At 36.8% G+C, this 20,041-nt stretch overlaps 1 protein-coding gene across 6 annotated transcripts in view; it reads left to right on the plus strand.

Moving 5' to 3' along the window:
• The window catches only part of NAV2 (neuron navigator 2), a 307,819-nt gene that overhangs the window by 260,996 nt on the left and 26,782 nt on the right, over nucleotides 1–20,041 (plus strand). For all 6 annotated transcript variants that reach the window (XR_015797036.1, XM_088145827.1, XM_088145829.1 and 3 more), the window contains 11 exons: nucleotides 652–704; nucleotides 1,710–1,733; nucleotides 3,429–3,503; nucleotides 5,451–5,534; nucleotides 7,067–7,178; nucleotides 8,338–8,483; nucleotides 10,979–11,151; nucleotides 15,054–15,207; nucleotides 16,796–16,955; nucleotides 17,480–17,580; nucleotides 19,605–19,700. Coding sequence is in view for 5 of the 6 variants with exons in the window: in XM_088145827.1 (XP_088001953.1) it covers nucleotides 652–704; nucleotides 1,710–1,733; nucleotides 3,429–3,503; nucleotides 5,451–5,534; nucleotides 7,067–7,178; nucleotides 8,338–8,483; nucleotides 10,979–11,151; nucleotides 15,054–15,207; nucleotides 16,796–16,955; nucleotides 17,480–17,580; nucleotides 19,605–19,700 (1,178 nt within the window). In the remaining variant the exon portion in view is untranslated. The remainder of the gene's footprint in view (nucleotides 1–651; nucleotides 705–1,709; nucleotides 1,734–3,428; nucleotides 3,504–5,450; nucleotides 5,535–7,066; nucleotides 7,179–8,337; nucleotides 8,484–10,978; nucleotides 11,152–15,053; nucleotides 15,208–16,795; nucleotides 16,956–17,479; nucleotides 17,581–19,604; nucleotides 19,701–20,041) is intronic.

The following is a 20,041-nucleotide window of genomic DNA, read 5'->3' on the forward strand; positions in this document are numbered from 1 at the left end:
ACTATTTTTAAAGGAAACCACATTTTGTAAACCATTTCGTAAATATATTTGACAAAAAATGTATTTTTCCTAGTTTTTTTTCCCTAAGAAATATCAAAATATATTCCAATGTTCTTTCTCTTACAATGCTGACTTATAATTAAATGAGTCTTTACCTAAACTATTCACACCAAAATATTCAATCTTCTTTATTTACGAAATCTTTTAACTCCCTTTTACTGTTTATGCTTCAGGCCAACAATATGGTGAAACTGGACTGGTCAGTTGAACCTTTACTTTGTCTGCTTCTCATCATCTTCTGTTTCATTTTCCATGCACTATCATAACCTTGCAATGTTTGAAACACAGCAGGCAGGCAAATACTTACATCCAAATAATGATTTTTAAAAGCTTGATTTGAGATCATTTTGGGCTATGGTCTGTATAATGCTTCCATTTATTTCAGCTTACTCTCTGATACGTCTGCAAAGATTTATGTTCAGTAAATATGTTCATGACTGGTGATGCAATTTTTAACTAGGCTGCTGATGAAATGCGTAGCCCTTATGAACATCCGTAGTATGTATACTGCATATGTAATAATCTGCTGTTGTTACTGTGTCGTATACACAAAAGTCAGATGGATAATTTGTTTGTTTATTTTTCCTGTAGTGCATGGTTCGTCTCTATCTTTGGTTTCAAGCACATCATCTATTTACTCAACGGTGAGTGTCATAGCCACTATCAGTCTGTGTGGAGTTAGCAGCAGAAAAATTTAACAAATTTAATTCATTAATAAATAGAACGATGTGCTCAAGCTAGGGCGAACAATGGAATATCTGTTCCTCCAAGGAACTTCCATGCTTCATTGTCTCCTTATCCTTTGATTTCTATAAGATGGGTGGAGATTCTTGTGAAATCAGGAGATGGGGAAGCTGTGGTTTACAAACTGCCAAATACAAGTCCTCTTGGGCTTCAAATTATCAAAGCAGAAGTCACATAGGGAATTACTTAAGTTATTTTATTTGTTTTATACAATATAGCAATTTCAAATAAAATGTTACCTAATGAAAAGTGGATGTATTTAGCTTACAAAAAATATTCTTTAAGAGAAATGCACTGCTAGTTGGCCAGCAGTGTAGCATAACTTGCAGCTGGTCAGGAAGAACATATCCCATTTGATAAGCTCCTGTTTTTACTAGAAGAGTAATCTATAACTGCAGAACTGGAGCAGAAAATAATCAACATTTCTTTTTGGTAGATTATAAGCCCTAATTCCTATAACTAATCATGGAACAACTCAGCAAAAAAGACAAAGAACAATGAACTCAGGTTTTTGCAGATGAAGACTAGGAAAAAAAAATTCTAACAGTGTATTTATATTATTTTTTTTATTGTGCCTGCTGCATTTACTGACATCATGGAATAGAGTACAGTAATATTTATTATTTATTTATACTGATATTTTGATGTTCCTGTTTTCAGATTATAAAACTGCACATCATGAGTGTTATTAAATGTTACATTAATAAAATATGTGGTTTGGACAACATCTTTTATCACATAGCTGAATAAAAGATGTTTTGGACTCAAAAGATTTAATCAGGTATTTTGAGTGAAAGGACATAGTCAAATGGTTATCGGTAGGCTGAAAAATTAAATGAATCCTAATTTTAATTTTGATTTTAATGCATTTTTCAAAACAGCGGTCTCATTTTTTTCCCCCACAGCCTGAAGAAAAATGTCAATCAGAGGTAAGGAGAATTTTGTTTTCCTTAAAATTACTAAATTCAGTGGCAGGTGCTCTTTTTAAATATTTGGGAAACTGAGGGCATGATATGACTCCGTTTTTAAAATTCAGTGATGTTAATGTAGTGCCCTCTTGAAGTATTTGTTACTGCTCCTCTTTATGCAAATCTCTTCCACCAACTTTATTGGACTACCTTCCATACACCATGCTGTACACGCTGAATGACTGCATGTACAAATGATTCAAGGACAGGAATGAACTGGATCAAATCCAAAACGTTCTTGCATATTTGTATTCATTGCTATTGATCCTTCACCACAGTCATATCTCATTGGCTTTGACTTAAAATAAATTCTTGGACATCAAAATGGCCATTACATCTGAAAAGTTCATAGCTCGCCGTAGATTTGTTTCAGTCTTGGCTTGTTTCTTTCTGTTATCTTTTCCCTGCTGGAAACTTTCCCAAACCTCCCTACCTCCCTCAATAATTCAATCATGATCCAAACCATCTTTCAAGAATCACCAGAAGCTAGTACCTATATTGCAATTAAGCACCTGCTTACATTTATCGGTAACTTGTGAAGAGAGACATCCCCACCAGTGTAATATTTGTATTATTCTTGTATTTTGCTTGAATATCTTAATTTTTCAAATGCTCAATAAATTTTGCTCTGTATCCAGTCATCTGATCTGAACTACATGGGCCTAGTCATTACTGGGTAGAAATACTGTTTGGATGTTATCTTTGCATTTTAAATAAAGAACAGCTTTGGGGAACTGCTAGGAAGTTGCTTGCCAATAGACAGTGTATTTTGTATGAAATGAATTGACTGAATTGAGAGTGAGTAGTACTTTTAATCTAATCTAGTGCATGATGTAATTTAACCTGAATACCACTGAATCATAATGATTAATTTTTCTGCTGGCTATACTCCTATGTAAATTCTTAGGAAGATCTACTAGTGCAATTTGCTAATACTTAGATAATATTTACCTAGTATTTAGAAAACTAGACTCTTCTTCTATCTCTCTTTCTCTGATCAAATATTTCTGAAAGCAGTTAACAGCAATACGGATAAAAGCTTACATAAAAGTTAAAACAAGTATTCAAATCAGTAAATGGACAAAAGTGCTGAAATGTAGTACCCATCATAGTTTGTTTAATCATGGTTCATAGAAAAAGCCATAGTGGTTTTATAATTCACAAATCACATTCAGTCAAAAACAAATAACTACATTTTAGTCCACCATTATGTCTGAACCAGGTCAGTAAATTAAGTGGAGAACAACAAACAGCAACAGAATAAATAACAGTAGAAATCAGTTATATAAAATAACTTGAATTGTAAGTGCTTTCCCAGAGGACCAGGAGCGTGAATATGGAAAATTTCCATCAAAAAGAAATTCCACAAAATAGATGCCATGACTGAGAAGGCACTATTTGTAGTAGTTGAGCCAATAATGATGGGTTTCATTATAACTGTGCCAATGTTGTGTCTTCAGTTTGGTCCAGAAGTTATTTAGGGTTTGTTTGTTTGTGTGTGTGTGTGTGTGTGTGTGTGTGTGTATCACTCATCTTTCTCTAAAATAGCAGCTTGTATGGGATGGGGTTTTTCTCTCATTTTTAAAAATGTAGCTTTTCAATATCGATTGTGAAGATGTTGTTAAACAAAACCATGTTTTGAAATATAATGTTTAGATTCGCAAGCTAAGGAGGGAGTTGGATGCATCCCAGGAGAAAGTTTCAGCTCTAACAACCCAGTTGACTGCCAACGTGAGTACAGTGCAGAGAAACAGATACTGATAATTGATGGTAATGAATGATCTGGAATACAAGATAGCTTTAGATAGCTATATTCGTAACAGAAACAAATGAAAGTTCCTTCAGTGACTAGTAACATTCATTTTAGATTTTTTTATTAAGGTTGTTAATTGTTTTGAAATATATTTTTGGAGGATTGTATTGCAACATTTCAGCAGCTCCAAAGGTTTAGGCAGTATGAAGCCTATATTTTTCAAAGTACACATTTTTGTGTGTTGACTTTAATCTTAAATGTTGTATGCATTCCAACTGCTGTAGCTCCAAAGCAAACATGAAAATCTTGGGGTCATCTTTCTTCTTTTTTCTTCCTTTCATTGTAATGGAAGAAGCCTATCATCCCTTTTTTTAAAAATGGATGGTTTAGCTCCTTCTGAAATGAACAGGGGACATTCTGTGCATTACTGTATACATAACTCAGATTGGATATAATTTCTGTAAAAAAATGCTTACGTGATTTTTCTTTCGCAAAAAAGGAGGTGAGATTCCACATATGATTAGGTTTTTGATCAAGTTGGTGCAGCTGTTGTATCATCAGAATTTATAATGTCAGTCTCAAGGGACTGACTATAAAATAGTGTGGAAATGAAACCAACCCATCCAAAAAGAGGTTTCTAAATATATATCCTGCCCCTCAAGTATGTATATAGTACTCAGGATGGCTAAATGTAGGGAAATTGCTGCAAATAATGCAATTTTGATTAATATTTGTCATGAATTTAAAAGATTCCTCTTTTGCACTAAACCAGTGTTTCCCAACCTCAGCAGCTTCCAGGTATATGGACTTCAACTCCCAGAATTCCCATCAGTGGCCATGCTGGCTCTGGAATTCTGGGATATGAACTCCACACACCCACAAACTGCCAAATGGATGCCTTGCTTTCCAGAACTGAGGCTGCTATATTACTATGAAATACTTAGGTGTAAGGCTCAGTCACGTACTTAGCATATAAGTAGGAATGTTTTATTAAGAAAGCTTTCTGCTATTCAAAAGATAGTGAACATCTTTTCTGGATTTTTTTTTTTTGAAGAACAGGTGGAATAATTGTTCAATAGTAAACATATTTTAGGCTTCACATCATGAAAATTAGAAATTTGATTTCATCTTAAATGCCTCTCCCCCACTTCTCTCTTTATTTGAACTGAAAGCTTTTGCTAGTACTTGAAATAGTTGGCACATTTTTTCAAACAGGAATGATTTGCCCCGGTATTTTTTAAATAAACATTTCAGCTTTATAATACATGTACTCTGTGCTAAGCTTGTTTTATTTTCTGCCATTTTTCTCACAGTCTCAGTCTGGCTTGTTTTTATAGTGGCCAGAGAGGAATTAAAGCCACATATCCCAATGTTTCCATCTCCTTTATGGTTGTTTTCACTGTGAATGTGAGGACAGATAGATTGGATGTGCTGATGAGATGACTGCAGAAGACTTACTGTACCACATAATCATAGGAAAAATTGCTGTGGTGGAGGAAAAGCTGCCATCCTTTAGACTAGTGTTTCTCAAATTGGCAACTTTAAGCTGTGGATTTCAACTCCCAGTATTCCCCAGATAACACACCCAGGATCAGCATCCTGCACAAATCAGTAGCTATGCAACAGCATAATCTGAGGCTCTCATTAGTTGGAACAGGTTCCACAGTTCTATGTAAGGAATCATGGAAACTTACAACACCTTGTTCCTTGATCAGGTGGTGCTGTGTATGCAAGAGGTGTACAGCTAGTTGGTAAAGAGATACTTGATTTTGCTTCCCACATCTCAGGTATCTGTGGTGGGCTTGTAAAGGACAGCTGTAGCATAGTGGGACCATCTGTGGATCATCATGTGTGCTGTGCAATATCCTACAAATTTTTCAGCAGACAATCTCATAACCATCTGGATCATATAATTTAATTTACAGGCTCACCTTGTGGCAGCATTTGAGCAGAGCCTAGGAAACATGACCATTAGACTGCAAAGCCTTACCATGACTGCAGAACAGAAGGCAAGTTTGACATTCCCTTATATGTTATCCATGAACAATGATTCCAAAAGCAACTTTTTGAAATTGAGTTCATTGTAAATGATGACTTTGAGATCAAGCTAACAAGCAAAATAAAATTTCCCTAAGCATAGGTTAGGATTCTGATTTGCCCTTCTGCTAGTAATCAATGTATAAACTTTTCTGGAAGAAAAAGCAAAGGAGATTTTTGACCATGTTCCTAATTTCCATTCACAGAGTTTTTTACAATCCATATTTTAACCTTTACATTCTTTCTCTCCATTTCTAGAAAATTAAATTTCAGGACTTGTGTACATTAGAGAGGGAGCAAAAATATTAGGCTAATAATAAAGCAAAAAATAAATTTGTTTGTTGCAGTTGCTTCCCATTCAACTGTAGCTAAATAGCTTATAGGCAGTTCCCAGATGGCTTCTTATTCAGAAAGTTTGCACGAAGAGATCTGCTTATCTTTGAAATACACCAACACTAAATGATTATATCAGGCCAATATTATACTTGAAAAGTGTTTTCCTGTATCTGCTCATATCATATAGAAACAGATGTTTTAAACCTAGATCACGAGTATTTTCTACAGAACAGTGGATCTATCATAAAGATAAAAATAAAAAATAATACATGTATTCAGAAGTGACTCCTTTGTCAATTTTAGTGTTAATTTTTTTCCTTCTGATTTCATTTGGGATAATAGATAGAATCATCTAATCCAGTCCTAGACTTATCAGCTGAGATGTAAAGTCCCCCTGAATTCAGTAAAGGCTAACAAATAGGTGATTGCAGCCAACAACACATTTAGAAGCCTTAGCTTTGGTTAAAGTGCCTAAAAGTTTAAACTTGAGTAATGCTTTAGCATTAATGCCTTCTGATCTATATAATTTATAAATGTTGAGGCTACTGAATTTTATACCATCTCAGTGTGAGTGCAGGAAACAAAATACCTTTGACAGATTAATGCATATTGTCCAATGGATTGGGCACATGGCGAAAACAATATTGATCAAAAAGCCATGAGTGTACACCCTGTGGTTGAAGAGGTGAGACAGGCTCCATGAAGCAGGAAAGGCAATACATAAAAATATAGATTATGAGATGCTAGAATCCAGCCACTTTACCTTGAGGGAAGTACTAGAAATATATAATGGATAACAGACCAGCCTTACCCAGTTGGATGCCCTCCAAGTGTATAGGGGATCCACTGCCCAGATTCCTTGACAATATGATTATTGAAGGAATGGAATGGCCAAACCAATCTATTAAATAATTTCAGATGTAAAATTGAACTGTTTCTGTGAGATGAGTACTGTACTTTAGTACTCCTCTAGCCATCATTGATCGATTAGATCAAAATACCAACAAACCCTAGCCACTTGGAAAGATGTTCAGATAGCTGGCATTTCTCAGGTACCAGCTGCAGATTTACCAGAGTGCTAAACATTTTTCCAGCTAATCAATTGTTCTTACTGAAACCTTCAATGTGTTTTTTTTTAACTTGTTTGCTTGTTTTCTTCATGCTTCAGGATTCAGAATTGAATGAGTTAAGAAAAACGATTGAATTGCTGAAGAAACAAAATGCTGCTGCTCAGGCTGCCATTAATGGAGTAATTAACACACCTGAGCTCACCTGCAAAGGTAAAGAATAAAAAATGCAATCTTTATTTTCAATAACAATGTAGCACTCTGAGGACGTTCATCCTCCTGATAATAGCTGATGCAAAGTTCTTTCCCAGAGACAGATAATTATCAAACAATTTTTGAAGTGTCTTTCATAAAATAAGAAGCCTATCTTTGCTAATAATCAGTAATTATCTTTATTTTTTTATACCCGCACACTTACCCTGCTGAGCACTTCAGGTGGCTAACCGAAATTAAAAAACAAAATCAGGATATAAAAAGTAAAATGTAATTTAATTTACGTTTAAATTAACTTTAAATTCTTACTTAATACCTTTTAACACTAAAAAGAATAGCGGAATTATTTAAGAGTTAAAATCATGGCATTATTATTAGTATACCATAATTTTAAATAGTTTTAGATTAAAAAAACAAACCATAGTTTTAACAGTAGACAGTATTCAGATATATGAGCTGCACTAATACCAGACAGGTGCTAAGCCTGGTTAAAACTACAAACATCTGCAAAAAGAAAAACAAAAGGGGGAGATAATTAGAAATTGTCTTGCAGCTCTTTGCCATGTTTATCTGCCTGGTATTCTACAGTCTGTCATGGACATGTCACTGCCATTTGCCTTTCATTACTATGATAATCTTATACAGCCATCAGAATTGCTCTCTTTCTTCATTCGCTTTAATTAGTACTGTTTTTCTAATCTAACATATGGCATTCACTGGCAGGCAGGCTGGTGAGAAACTGTGTGTCACAACACAAATTCCATCTCTTGCATGTGATGTCATGGCCCAAGAATGAAAGGGCTGGGCTTGCATTGTGAGGTCACAAAGGACATTTCATCGTTTTGGACTCATCGTGGCTAGCTGCAGATGCCTCTGAAAAGGCCTGTTCTTTTTCTATGATTACCGTAATGACATTATCCAGCTATGGCAACTGTCTATTGTGGACAATTGTGGATGAGGAATTGAGTTAGGTTTGATATAGAAATATCTGTTGAAAAAGTACAATGTAAGGTCCTAGCTGCTTGGCTGTTTATGAAGAAAACAGTATAAACAATAAGGATAAGGTGATAAGGGGCAGCAATAGAAAACATTCAGAGTAGAGGAAGAAGGGCAAATGTCATTTCCAAATGTCTATAACTATGTTTAAATTAATATCTAGGAAGCGGAACTGCCCAGACCGCTGACTTGCGGATCCGAAGACAACACTCTTCAGACAGCGTTTCTAGCATTAACAGTGCTACTAGTCATTCCAGTGTGGGGAGCAACATAGAGTGTGACTCTAAGAAAAAGAAGAGAAAAAACTGGGTATGCTTGAAGAATATCCTCCAATGAATAAAGCATGTTTCCTTGAATATGCCAAAAGATCTTATATGAGGAGCCAAGTAGGTTAGGTAAAAGTTTGTTCTGAGCCATGATGATATATTAGAGGCATTCAGTAGATTCTTTTACTATGTGTCAGCTGAATCCAATCTATAAGAACTGTGGCAGGATTGCATCTCTGATCTGGGGTTTCCTTTTGTTTTTCTGTAATCACGTTGTTGTATTCTTATATACTGTGGGCAAAAGCAGCCTATAGGAGAGAACCAATTTGATTGGCAAAGCATGTGAAGGAAGAGTTAAACACATAGTCACGTACCATAGGCATGCATATTGCTCCAGATATATTGTGCCTGGAAGGGGGATAGAGGGGGCAGGCAATCTAAAGACATGTAAATTGAAAATCTAAATTTCTGTAACATATTTGAGAAGAGTTGCCCAGACATAGACACTCAAAAGTTTACGTTACAAAAGATGGAAGGAAGATATTTTGCTTTAAATGCAAATCAGCTGATACAATCTAGCACACAGATTGTAATTTGTAATCATGGCTAAGATAAATGTCCAACAGTTCATGTGGCACGTAAGACAAAAGTTGACAGGCTTTTCAGGTGGTGGACACCATCATGCAATTTTGTATAATGAAAGTCCCCCACAAAGTTAATAATAATCATCCATGAAAAGAACACAAAGTTTCAGAGATTGCTGAATCTTGCCAGGATTTCCCTATTTTAATTTGAGATATATTGATGACCTTGCCCAAAGTCTTAGATAAAAATACTGGAACCTTCTGAGATTTTATGATTTCATGAGATTTTGGCCATTTTAATTTTGCTAGTATTTTTTGTGGCCTCAAGAACATGTTGTGGGTTATATAGCATGCACTGTATTAGCCAGTCTCTGATAATAAGAGAATATCTGTTTATTGAATAAAGTTGTTTAGCTTTTGAGTAAGTATTAGTTATGTTCACTGTTCCCATGGGGCCTATTTTAGCAATCATTGTAAGAATTATGAAGCCAAAATATCTATCTTTAAAGTAGTTGTAGTTTGAACTAAAGCTCTTAGTTCCTATAATCCATTTTGAACGTTAGGATTCTGAGTTGTGTCCAAATAAACCATGTACTGTCCCAAATGCATTTAAAAATCCAAACAAGAATTGAATAACATTCATTCTGCAGAGCCTGTTTAGCTCACTAATTAATTTATCAATATAATTTGGTCTTCAAAATAGTTATATTACAAGTGTGATTTTGGTATTAACTTGAAGACCTTTTACCACTAGACTATGTATATTTTCTTCTTTGGCACTTGACTTGGAGATTTTGGGATTGTCTAAAGCTGGATTTACCAAAAAATCATGTCTTGAATTATTTCTTTGCCTTAGGTTTAAGGAGATCAAATAAATACAAAATGTCTTAGAGTGGAGAATAACTTCCATAATGGTTGGGGAGGAGAAATGGGAAGGATATATATGTAGGCCTGATTTTGCTGTACATAATATTAGGTCCCCAAAGATCCTATTTTTCCTGCTCCGTACCATCTCTCAAGATATGGAGGAGATCAAGCTTGCACTTTTAGAAGCATTCAGTTTCAGTGTATTAAACTAATGGTGAGTGTGGGAGAAAACATGATTACAACTTTGCACACATTACATTACAACCTTATAGGATCTCCAGTCACTTACATAAATCCTTCCAAGCCCACAATCATTTTTGGGGAAAAAAATAATAGGGCTTTTAGGTAAAAATATATGCATCCTCCTGTGCTGGATTTGGTGAAGTTCAGAATACTGTATACATTTGGACAATAACCTGTACGTCAACTATTTAGGTGTGCAAAACATCCCAATCATACATTAAAATGTGAGGAAAAGATTGACTAGCATAATTATTTTTGCCTGCTTTTGGGGAGAAGAGGGGTAAATTTATCTGAGCAACCCAGTGCTTTCCCTGTCTTTGGCTTTATCTGTTAAAAGTTGTCTTTTTTTCCTTCCCCTTCCCTTTCTGCTTGCACTTCCTGTGGCAGGTCAATGAGGTAAGGAAGATATATCTTAAGTACTAAAATACATAAGCTAAACTCATCCATTAACCCTATCTGCATCAGTGTTTGTCTGAGCCGTATCACCTCATAACTGCAGCCTCTCATAACATCTTAATAAAATGGTCCTTGGAATGAAAATTTGGTTTGGAATAGGTCTTGTTTAAAAAAAAGGGGGGGGGATGCTTCCAGACAGCTCTTGTCATCACCAGCACTTTCTTCAGCAAAGCAACTCAGATCCTGCCCTTTCTTAACAAGATATAAAGCAATTAGGAAGAAATTACTTCTGTTGTTCAGTTTGCATTGCTACCAAATGGAATTACATAGGTAACTTTTTTTTTTTAAGTGTTGCATGTTAGCTCTTTTCTCTTCTGTTCTTCATTTCTTGTCATAAAGCACTTCCCCCCAGATCCATTATATGTTTATTTTGCTGTTCTCTTTTCAGTTGCGCAGTTCCTTCAAGCAAGCTTTTGGAAAGAAGAAATCCCCCAAGTCAGCATCTTCTCATTCGGACATTGAGGAGATGACAGATTGCTCATTGCCTTCTTCACCGAAACTGCCACACAACGGCACACTGGTATCAACGCCATTACTGAGAACTTCACATTCCAATTCCCTGTGAGTTGAATATGCCAGCGAAAAACTCATATTCCTCTTAATATTGTAACATTGCATTATACCAAATTTAAGTCTCATCTTTCTGGAGATTCTTCTGTAAGGTTCAAGTAGATTTTCTTCATCATAAGTTCTTTGCTTCTTCACATCAGTTTATTTCCACCTTGTATCTCTACCTTGTATCTCTTCTGGTATTTGCTCCTTCATTCTTTTTTCACCATTGTCTCAGTTTTAAAACACTAGCCTTCATTTTCACCTTTCTGTGCTGTTATAAAGAAACTGCTGCATTCAAGACTGCCATATTTTAATAAGAATCTCTCCTTTTAACTTCAGGGAAGAACGCATGCATGTATTTCAATCTTTGCCTAATTCCTCTCACTTGAACTGCTGTGAGGCTAAAGTAAATTCAATCATTTTTTAACTTCTTTTCTACCACTATTCTTCTCAGTTGATAAAATGCCTGCTTTTTGTGCTGTAGTTGCAAACAACTCTTGAACAGAAGTTGCTGACATCTTCTGTATTTGATAATGGGCAATTTTCATTTCATGCATTGAAGCACAAATCATGAACTTCTGCAAATGGCTCTCTTTTAAAATTCAGAATGTATTTTTAATGAGTTTTAGAAATGACACCCTCCTATTTAGAATATTTCAATAATATACATGTCAGTTTTTGAAATTGAGTCTAAATATAAAGTGGAAATATATTTGACTTTTCCCTTATTTGCCCTGACTATTCATTATAAAGTGGAGTTTTCTCCCTCAGGGAATATCTTAAATTACCAGATCAGTAGTTGAAATTGTGACTGAGGTGATGAGAGAACATTTTTTCCAACAGCCACTTTAGATTATTGTTTAGATTATTAAAGGAACAGATGAGCTGCTAAAAGTATTTGCGGGGAATGAAGAAAAATGATTGAATATAAATAGTTTCCAAAACTTTAGTACTGTCCCCATATATAGCATTTATTATTTAAACAAGGTTCCATGTTACTGGTTACTCTAAATGATAAAATGCAACAAAAGTAGGGAATGGAAAACCAAGGATATCAGCAGCATTCAAATTCAGGCAAATTTATATGTTATTCATAAATCAAGGAACTATGATTTCAGTCAGCATTGCTTAATATGCTCAATTATCTTAATCTCACTTTCATCACTTTGGAACTGCCCTGTCCATACAGTCCAAAATGTTAGGTAATGCTTAAAGCCATTATGGTTCCTGTCATCAGTCCAACTGTGATGGAATATGACAAGTTTTGGCAAGTGCCTGAAGAGTCAACAGCCAACAGAGAGCTAAGGAAGGAAATTGCACAGTGCTACGTTGCCTGCAGCTTCTGCACTGATTTAGTTGTTTTCTGGGTTTTGTTATTAGAAAACAGAAGAGTTCTACAATGGCAGTAGAATAATTCCCAGATTCAGCCTCCATAACATTTCTGTTCTAAAGATCACATTAAAAAGACAGTTTTCTGACACATATACTTATGTGTCGTGCTTTAAATCAAGTGTGTGTGGTTATTATTCAGTCATTTTTCTACCTACAAGTTTTACTTGATTGGTCAGATCACTGTAGTAGGAGCAACAAGCACTACTTTTTAATGAGTAAAGGGGAAATGCAAAATTCTTTGGACACTTTACCGTCATGACATTAAAACACTTTCTGCTCCTTAATGAGAAGCTTTCCACCTAAGTCTGTGGCAAGTGCTTCTGTTCCTCTGCAAGATTTCTTCATTCGCCATCTTTGGGCTCTGGGCAGCTGCGTTTTTTACAATGCTCCCTTCTTTAACATCAAAGGAAAAGCCCTCCGACAGACAGGAGTGCCTGAGGTGAAGATGCTGCTAGACCAGAATAGTTACCTGCAGAAGACAATTCTAGCACAATCCTGTGCACGTTTTGTCAGAAGCAAGATCCATTATGAGATTTACTCTGAAGATAAAAACGTTCATAGGTTATGGCCTAGAGGCTGCTAACATATAAACTCATAAATTCTTACCAGCAGTAACGCAGGCAAAGGAACAAATCTCTGCCCTACTATTCAAAGGATAGGGCACTAATCAGGAACTTCAGATCACAAAAAACAGTGAACTCTTATATTATTTACATTGTCATTAAATTAAATCGAATTTCAGGATGTGTGTGTGTGTGTGTGTCCACTCTGCTGATTGGAGGACAGCTCTTGGCAAGCTACTCAAAGTCCAATAGTGACTCTCAACTTAAAAAAAAAATACGCAGTTGATTTTGTAATATAACCAGAATGCCATTCTGACAATGAAAGTGGCTTCTCTGGTCTTGGAATAGTTATGTGTGGTCTGCAGCAGTTATTATTAATAATAAATAAACATTAATAAGAATCATTTTATTATTGCAAATACTTGCCCGTCTTCCCTTCAGATTCACCTACCTCATGTACTAACAACTATCCTTTCAGATTTGGCACCTGCTTTTAGCATAAAGTGTGTGAGCACTCAGTGTGAGCACTGAGCATAAATCTCTGCTCTCACCTCTCCTGCCTCTGCTTCTTTCTTACAAAAAATGCAATTCTGACTTTAAAAGGGGAGGGGAGGGGAGAAATGCAAAAAAGTTACATTTGGGGCAACTTTCTGCCTTTACAGTGTGCTGAATAACAGTGAATCAAGCCTTAGGCGCAATGTATTTTACCTATGGATTGCTGCAACTGAATTGTCCATGAAACAAAATAAGAGGAAAGGAGTTGGGAAAAAGTTTGCTTTTTTCCCCACTTTTGTTTTGCTGCTCCTTTGCTACTGCTGCCTTTGTCAGAGTTTCAACGCAGAGATATGGAAGGTGAAGCCAAGAGCAGCCTGTCTATAAAAGAGGAGGACTGGCAGAAACGCTCAAAGGGAAGCTGCAAATTCTACTCCAGCTTGGACTTGAACCCCAGTAGGAGAATTTGGGTCCTTTAAAAATTCACCTCTCCTTTGATGGCCAGTTTTAAGGAATTCTCAAAGTTACATTCCAAACTCTTTGAATTGCACCAGGATTCCTTCAGAATTCTCACTTTGCTTTGTTGTTTCTTGCCTGCTGTACATTTGTTAAAAGAAGTGAAACTGAACAGGAGGGATTTGCAAAAGGCATATGTGAAAAACTGCCAGCAAATGATGCTCCTGGTCCTTTAGGTATTGAGAAGGAATTGAATTTAGTTTTGTAAGGCAAGAAAAGGAGACGGGAAGAGAGAAAGCTGATACCAGGAAAACAAAGGGTGCTTTTTCTTTTTCAACCTGAGCAGTATAGAGTGCAAAGGAATGTTTTATGTCTGAAAAGGTGTATGTTTCCAAAGCCCTCTAGAATTGTACAGGGAGGCCCAGCTATGCATTACACCTGCTGAGTCTAAATCTTTCTTTAAGGCCATCAATCTCCAAGTGACTGCTGCTGCTTTTCTATCCCCTTAATGTACTTGGGATTTTCAAGTGAAATGGATTTTCTACAGAATCACTACAGCAAGTTACCTACTGAAGCTAAATAGTCACAGTGGATCAGAACAAATAGTGCAAATACAGCCCCTGTCTGAGACTCATTGAAACAGTCACATCTTTTCCCCAGATTATGTGGCTGCTGAAGGGAGATTCCGTACAGCTTTGCAGTCTTGGAAATGAGTTGTATGTGGGTGCTCCTTTCACATTCTAACGTTCTCTAGAACACTTCTTCCAGCTGACTCCAAAGCACCACACAGCGCTAAAGAATAGATCACAAAGATAAATTTGTGTCCTGCTCTGATATCAGTTTCAAATAATCACATCCACTGGATCTTATCATTGGCACAAAGTTAAAAAAAAAAAAAAAAAAGCTTTGTTGAAACCTAGGGAACTAAGTTTTAATTTTACTAATATGCATAATTCAAACTTTCCAATTTCTTATCTCAATATTTATTTGTTTTTAATAAACTCCCAGAATTTCAGAGTGCATTGATAGTGAAGCTGAAACAGTTATGCAGCTGCGAAATGAGCTGAGAGACAAAGAGATGAAGCTGACTGATATCCGTTTAGAGGCCCTCAGCTCTGCTCATCAACTGGATCAGCTCCGGGAAGCTATGAACAGGATGCAGGTAGGAATGTGCAGTCCACCCAGGAAGCCAGAAAGTAGAGCTGCTGTGGTAAGACATTGGTATTCCATTATGCTTTTCACTGAGTGAAAATAATAGGGGTGAAATAAATGCTAACATAAGGCCCTTAAGCTGCAGTTGCCACTAATTGCCATCCAGAAGTTCATAAGGAGCAAGTGTTTGCTTGGTTCTCTGGGGTTGTGACTCTTCAGAGCTTTGATAAAATTATACTCTAAGAAAATAGATTTCCTACATCTACATGTTTCTCGAGCGCTCTGCAGATGTTTGCCTGAACATATAAAAGCTTGGAAGTGGGTAGAAGATGGAATATGCATGAAGCTTACCCCCTCTCTCTCCAACTCTCACATGTTCCACTTGAAGGTGTGAAGGGGAAAGCTGCAGTCAGGTTTGCTTGTGCAGCTGTTTTGGGAACCTAATAAGGCAGGGACCTGGATTACTCAAGAAAGTTGTACTTAATGTTTTCTCAACTGAATGTGTGAGGACTGAAGACGCTGTGGGGCTGACTCATTGTATGCCCCCTCCTTTACCTAGTTTCACACCCTTATACATTCATTCATTTTTTAAAAATTTTGTTTCATAAATCAATCTTACCGTCTTTATTGGTTTTATTTGGTACAATTTGCAATTAAATTTGCATCCAAATAGGCATTCTGGTAACATCAGAAAGTATAACTGCAACAGAGAAAAATAGTTTGGATATAAAAAGTTTTATGTTCCACAGAGTAAAGCCACACCTATCGTGATTTCAATAATATGTGATCCTCTGTGGGCAATTTTCCCTTCAGAAAGGCTTACAGTGTTTCTTTTCCAGATACCGTGCTTTTGGATCTGTTTAAAATGTTATAGAAATGCAACAAAATAATCTTCTGGGAGAAACCATGACTTCAGTATTGTCAACAAACTCTAAGTTTGATTCTGGCAGGGACCACTACCTTTAACAATCTGTATGTCAGGTTTAAATTTAACTGAGAAAGCTACACTTTTGTTACAGGGTTGTTAAAAACCCAGCTCAGCCAAGGGGCAAAAAGCTGCAAACCTTTATGCACCTGGAGTAATAAAACTGATATTTGGCCCACTGCTTTTAAAAGAGGTTGGGGAATGTGTCTCCTTTAAACTTTGAAGAGCTTTGATGTGTACACAGCACATCATTTTGACTCAACATGAAGTCTTGCTCTGTATCTAGTGAGAGGATGGACCTTATCTTTTGGTGAGGAATAAAAAGCCCATTGGGATAGGGTCAATGAAAGAAAGTACAAAAGAAGGAAGCAGAATCTCAACTAGAATCTGTGTATTGCATGTATATATGTATGTAATTATCTTTATCTCCACTTGAGATGGAGGTAGTAGCTGGTAGAAGTGTTTATACAGATGCTGGATGGCCATCTTTAGGGATAATACAGTAGCAAGTACACTTACTAGGAGTTTAGACCCGCTGATCTCTATGGCTTTTTCCAAAACTTACATTCTATGTTTCTATGATTCCATGACATATTGATCACATTCAGAAATAACAAAAGATATTTGTATTTCTATTTCCTTCACTGTCTGTTTGCCTTTTTTTTAAATCCAGAGTGAGATTGAGAAATTAAAAGCCGAAAATGACCGGCTGAAGTCTGAAAATCAAGGCAGCTGTAGTAGAGCCCAGTCTCAAGTTTTCATTTCATCATCTCCAAGGCAATCTATGGGTCTCTCCCAGCACAGTCTGAACCTCACAGAGTCAGCTAGTCTTGGTGAGTATGTATGAAAGCCAGTAGGCAGGTTTTCTCCTGTAGCTGTGAATTCAATTAATGGATAAGATGGTAAAGTGGAAGAATTGGGATAGTAAATCTTTCTCCTGTAATAGAGCTAGTTCTTCTGTATCCTGAATATGAACATAGCATTCTAGTTATGACCTCAGCTAAACTGAATCCCCTTTGGTGATCTGATTGCATACATTTAGCAGAGTTACGTGTTTTTTCAAGAGAAGACTTTGCATTAATATTTATGGGATCTTTGTTTCTTATAGAACTATTCGAAGTTGCTAGGGAATTTTCATTTGTTCAAGGAAGGGTTTGCTTCATAATTTTGAAAATACAAAAGTTGGCACTTTAAACATTTTGTGAATCTCAGTTTCCTCCCACTTTCTGTTATAAATACGTTTCTAGTCCGCGTAGTAGCAATCATGACTAGAACAAGATGCTTGTCAAAGTCTCAAAAACCAAATCAAAAATAGCTTCCAATATTTGAAGATAGAATCTGTGCTTCCTATTGACAGATATGCTGCTGGATGACCCCAGTGATGGTTCTTCTCGGAAAGAAGGTGGTAGGCATGTTAAAATAGTTGTCAGCTTTCAGGATGAAGAGAAATGGAAAGAAGTGAGTCCAAATGTTTTTGGTCCATGATGATTTATCATGTTGTTAAGAAAAATAAAGTTTCTATGGTTTTGTTTATTTAAATTATAGACTATTTTTCATCCAGGGATCCCAAAGCAGTTCAACAGGCAGTTTCAGTGGTGAAATGGGTCTTGAAAACCTATTTTGCCTCAGAACCAGATTTACCTCCTTGCTCAAAACATAACTGGAGAAAGATGTTAAGGAGGGTATATATCAGCACTTTTTCAAGTACTTCTTGAGTGCACTGTCACCTTTTTCATGCTACATGGCCTCCATAAATTGAAAGAGAGAATATTTCTTTTATTAGAATCACTCTTAGTTTCCAAAAGCTCTGCAAGAAAAGGTCATAATTCCAGAAGTGCTTCAGTTATCAAAAGGCCAGTTCTGATCTGGGTTCCACTAGTACCTGTTTTTTCCCCTTATACTGTACCTCTTTCATTGCTGCTACTGATGTATGATTTTGCTTGGACTTTTAGTCTAGACTTAATGCCAGCAGCCATGGTTGTTTTAATTGTTGGGAAGTCCAAACCTCCTAGTGCTTCAGGAATTTGGAATAAATAAAACGGAAATTGAACCAAGTGTGCATAGCTTTGAGTGGAAAGATTTTCAAGATCTGTCTTGTACACACTGAAAAACGTCCTCTGACTTTTCTCTTTTCTAGTTATAAAGTAACTTAAAGAATTTTCGGGGAAAGTGATTCAACACCTAGATCAGATGTAAGGGGACAGGAAAAGGACTTTTCTGTCAATAGAACTTGTTTTATGCTAAATTATTTATTTTGGACTTAAGTCAAAAAGATTTCAGTGTAAGAAGTAGTAGTACAGGTAGTCCTCAACTTATGACCTTTCGTTCAACGACTGTTCAAAGTTACAATGGTGCTGAACAAAGGGACTTACAACTGGTCCCCGAAGTTACAGCCATTGCAGCAGTCATGTGATCGCAATCTGGGCTTTTGGCAACCTGTTCACACTTACGACTGGTTGCCAAGCATCCTGCAATCATGTGATTTCCATTTGTAATCCTCCCTGCTGGCTTCCCCAGAAAATCAGTGGGGAAGCTGGCAGGGAAGGTTGCAAGTTGCTGGGGTAAGTCTCCCCCACCCACATGCCCTCCCCAGCCCCTTTGCAGTCATGCCATGCTGGCCACTTGCACACCCCCATGCACCCTCCCCGACCCATGTGGCACCCCTCACGCACCCGAGTGCATGCTTCCCAACCCACACTGCACCTCCTGCGTGCCCTCCCTGGCCTGCACAGTAGCTCTCGTGCACCCCTGCGCACCCTTTCAGACCCATACTGCATCCCCATGCGCCCTTCCCGACTTGCACGGCACCTATCCTGCACCCCTGCATACCCTCCTCACACACACCTTCACTCCCTCCCCCACCCAGCAGCAGCCACTTACCTGCCTGCCAGCCTGGGACTTGCAACTTCCTGCTGGCGTCCCCACTGACTTTTGTTGTGGGAAGCTGGCAGGAAGTTGCTTCACCTGACAACTGTGAGATTCAGTTAATGACAAGAACCGGGACTGCAGTAATTGCTATTGCTAAGTGATGCGGTTGTGCTTTACAACTGCATTGTTTAATGATGGAAATTCCAGTCTCAATTGTTGTCATAAGCCAAGGACTGCCTGTATTTTATCCTGGTCTAATGTTCCAGTCTCAATAAAATGCTGATTTCAGGGTATAGCAATTCCTTGGCTCTAGATATATGCTAGTGAAGGATGCTTAGACAGTATTTTGTGAGCTGTTGAACAAGAGAGACCCAAAGATATGTAAAATTGTACAAGAAATTGTGCAATATTGTTTGCAAACAAAAACATTCTTCTCCATTTTAGTTATTTTCTGATATAAAGATCTTGCAATCTTAAGAATATATTTTACACTAGTGTTTGGTTCAGGACTGTGGAGCAATGCTGCTGGATCATAGTAAAATATTGTGAACATATTGAAGACAATTTATCTTGTTTGAACACTTTCCTTTTAACATACTTCAATTTTTATTTAGGATCCTAGGCCTCGCCTGTTCCTAATTGGCTGTATAGGAGTGAGTGGAAAAACCAAATGGGATGTTCTTGATGGTGTTGTAAGAAGACTATTTAAGGTAAATAATGTTATTTTTGAGTGTTTCCTAACAACAGTGCCATATTTTGAAAGCTTTGTCAGTATTTTCTGTATGTAATCTTATTTGAGGCCTAAAAGAAAATTTACAGATTCTTCATTGGATCAATAAGCATTTCTGATTAATTTTAGAAGATTTTGAGAACCACTGCTTATGTCAAAGTTTACCTAAGAACTAGTTTACTACACTTGAGATGATTTGATATTAAAAACCAAGTTAATAAAACAAACCTTCCCAAACCTGCTGACACTCAGATGTGTTGGACTTCAGCTCACACATAATCCATATCCAGCATGGTCAGTGGTCATGCTAGCTAAGAATGA

The sequence above is a fragment of the Python bivittatus genome, unplaced genomic scaffold, assembly GCF_059951505.1.
Source record: "Python bivittatus isolate LINGU-HERP-01145 unplaced genomic scaffold, Pbiv_v1 ctg000480_np1212, whole genome shotgun sequence".
NCBI lineage: Eukaryota > Metazoa > Chordata > Lepidosauria > Squamata > Pythonidae > Python > Python bivittatus.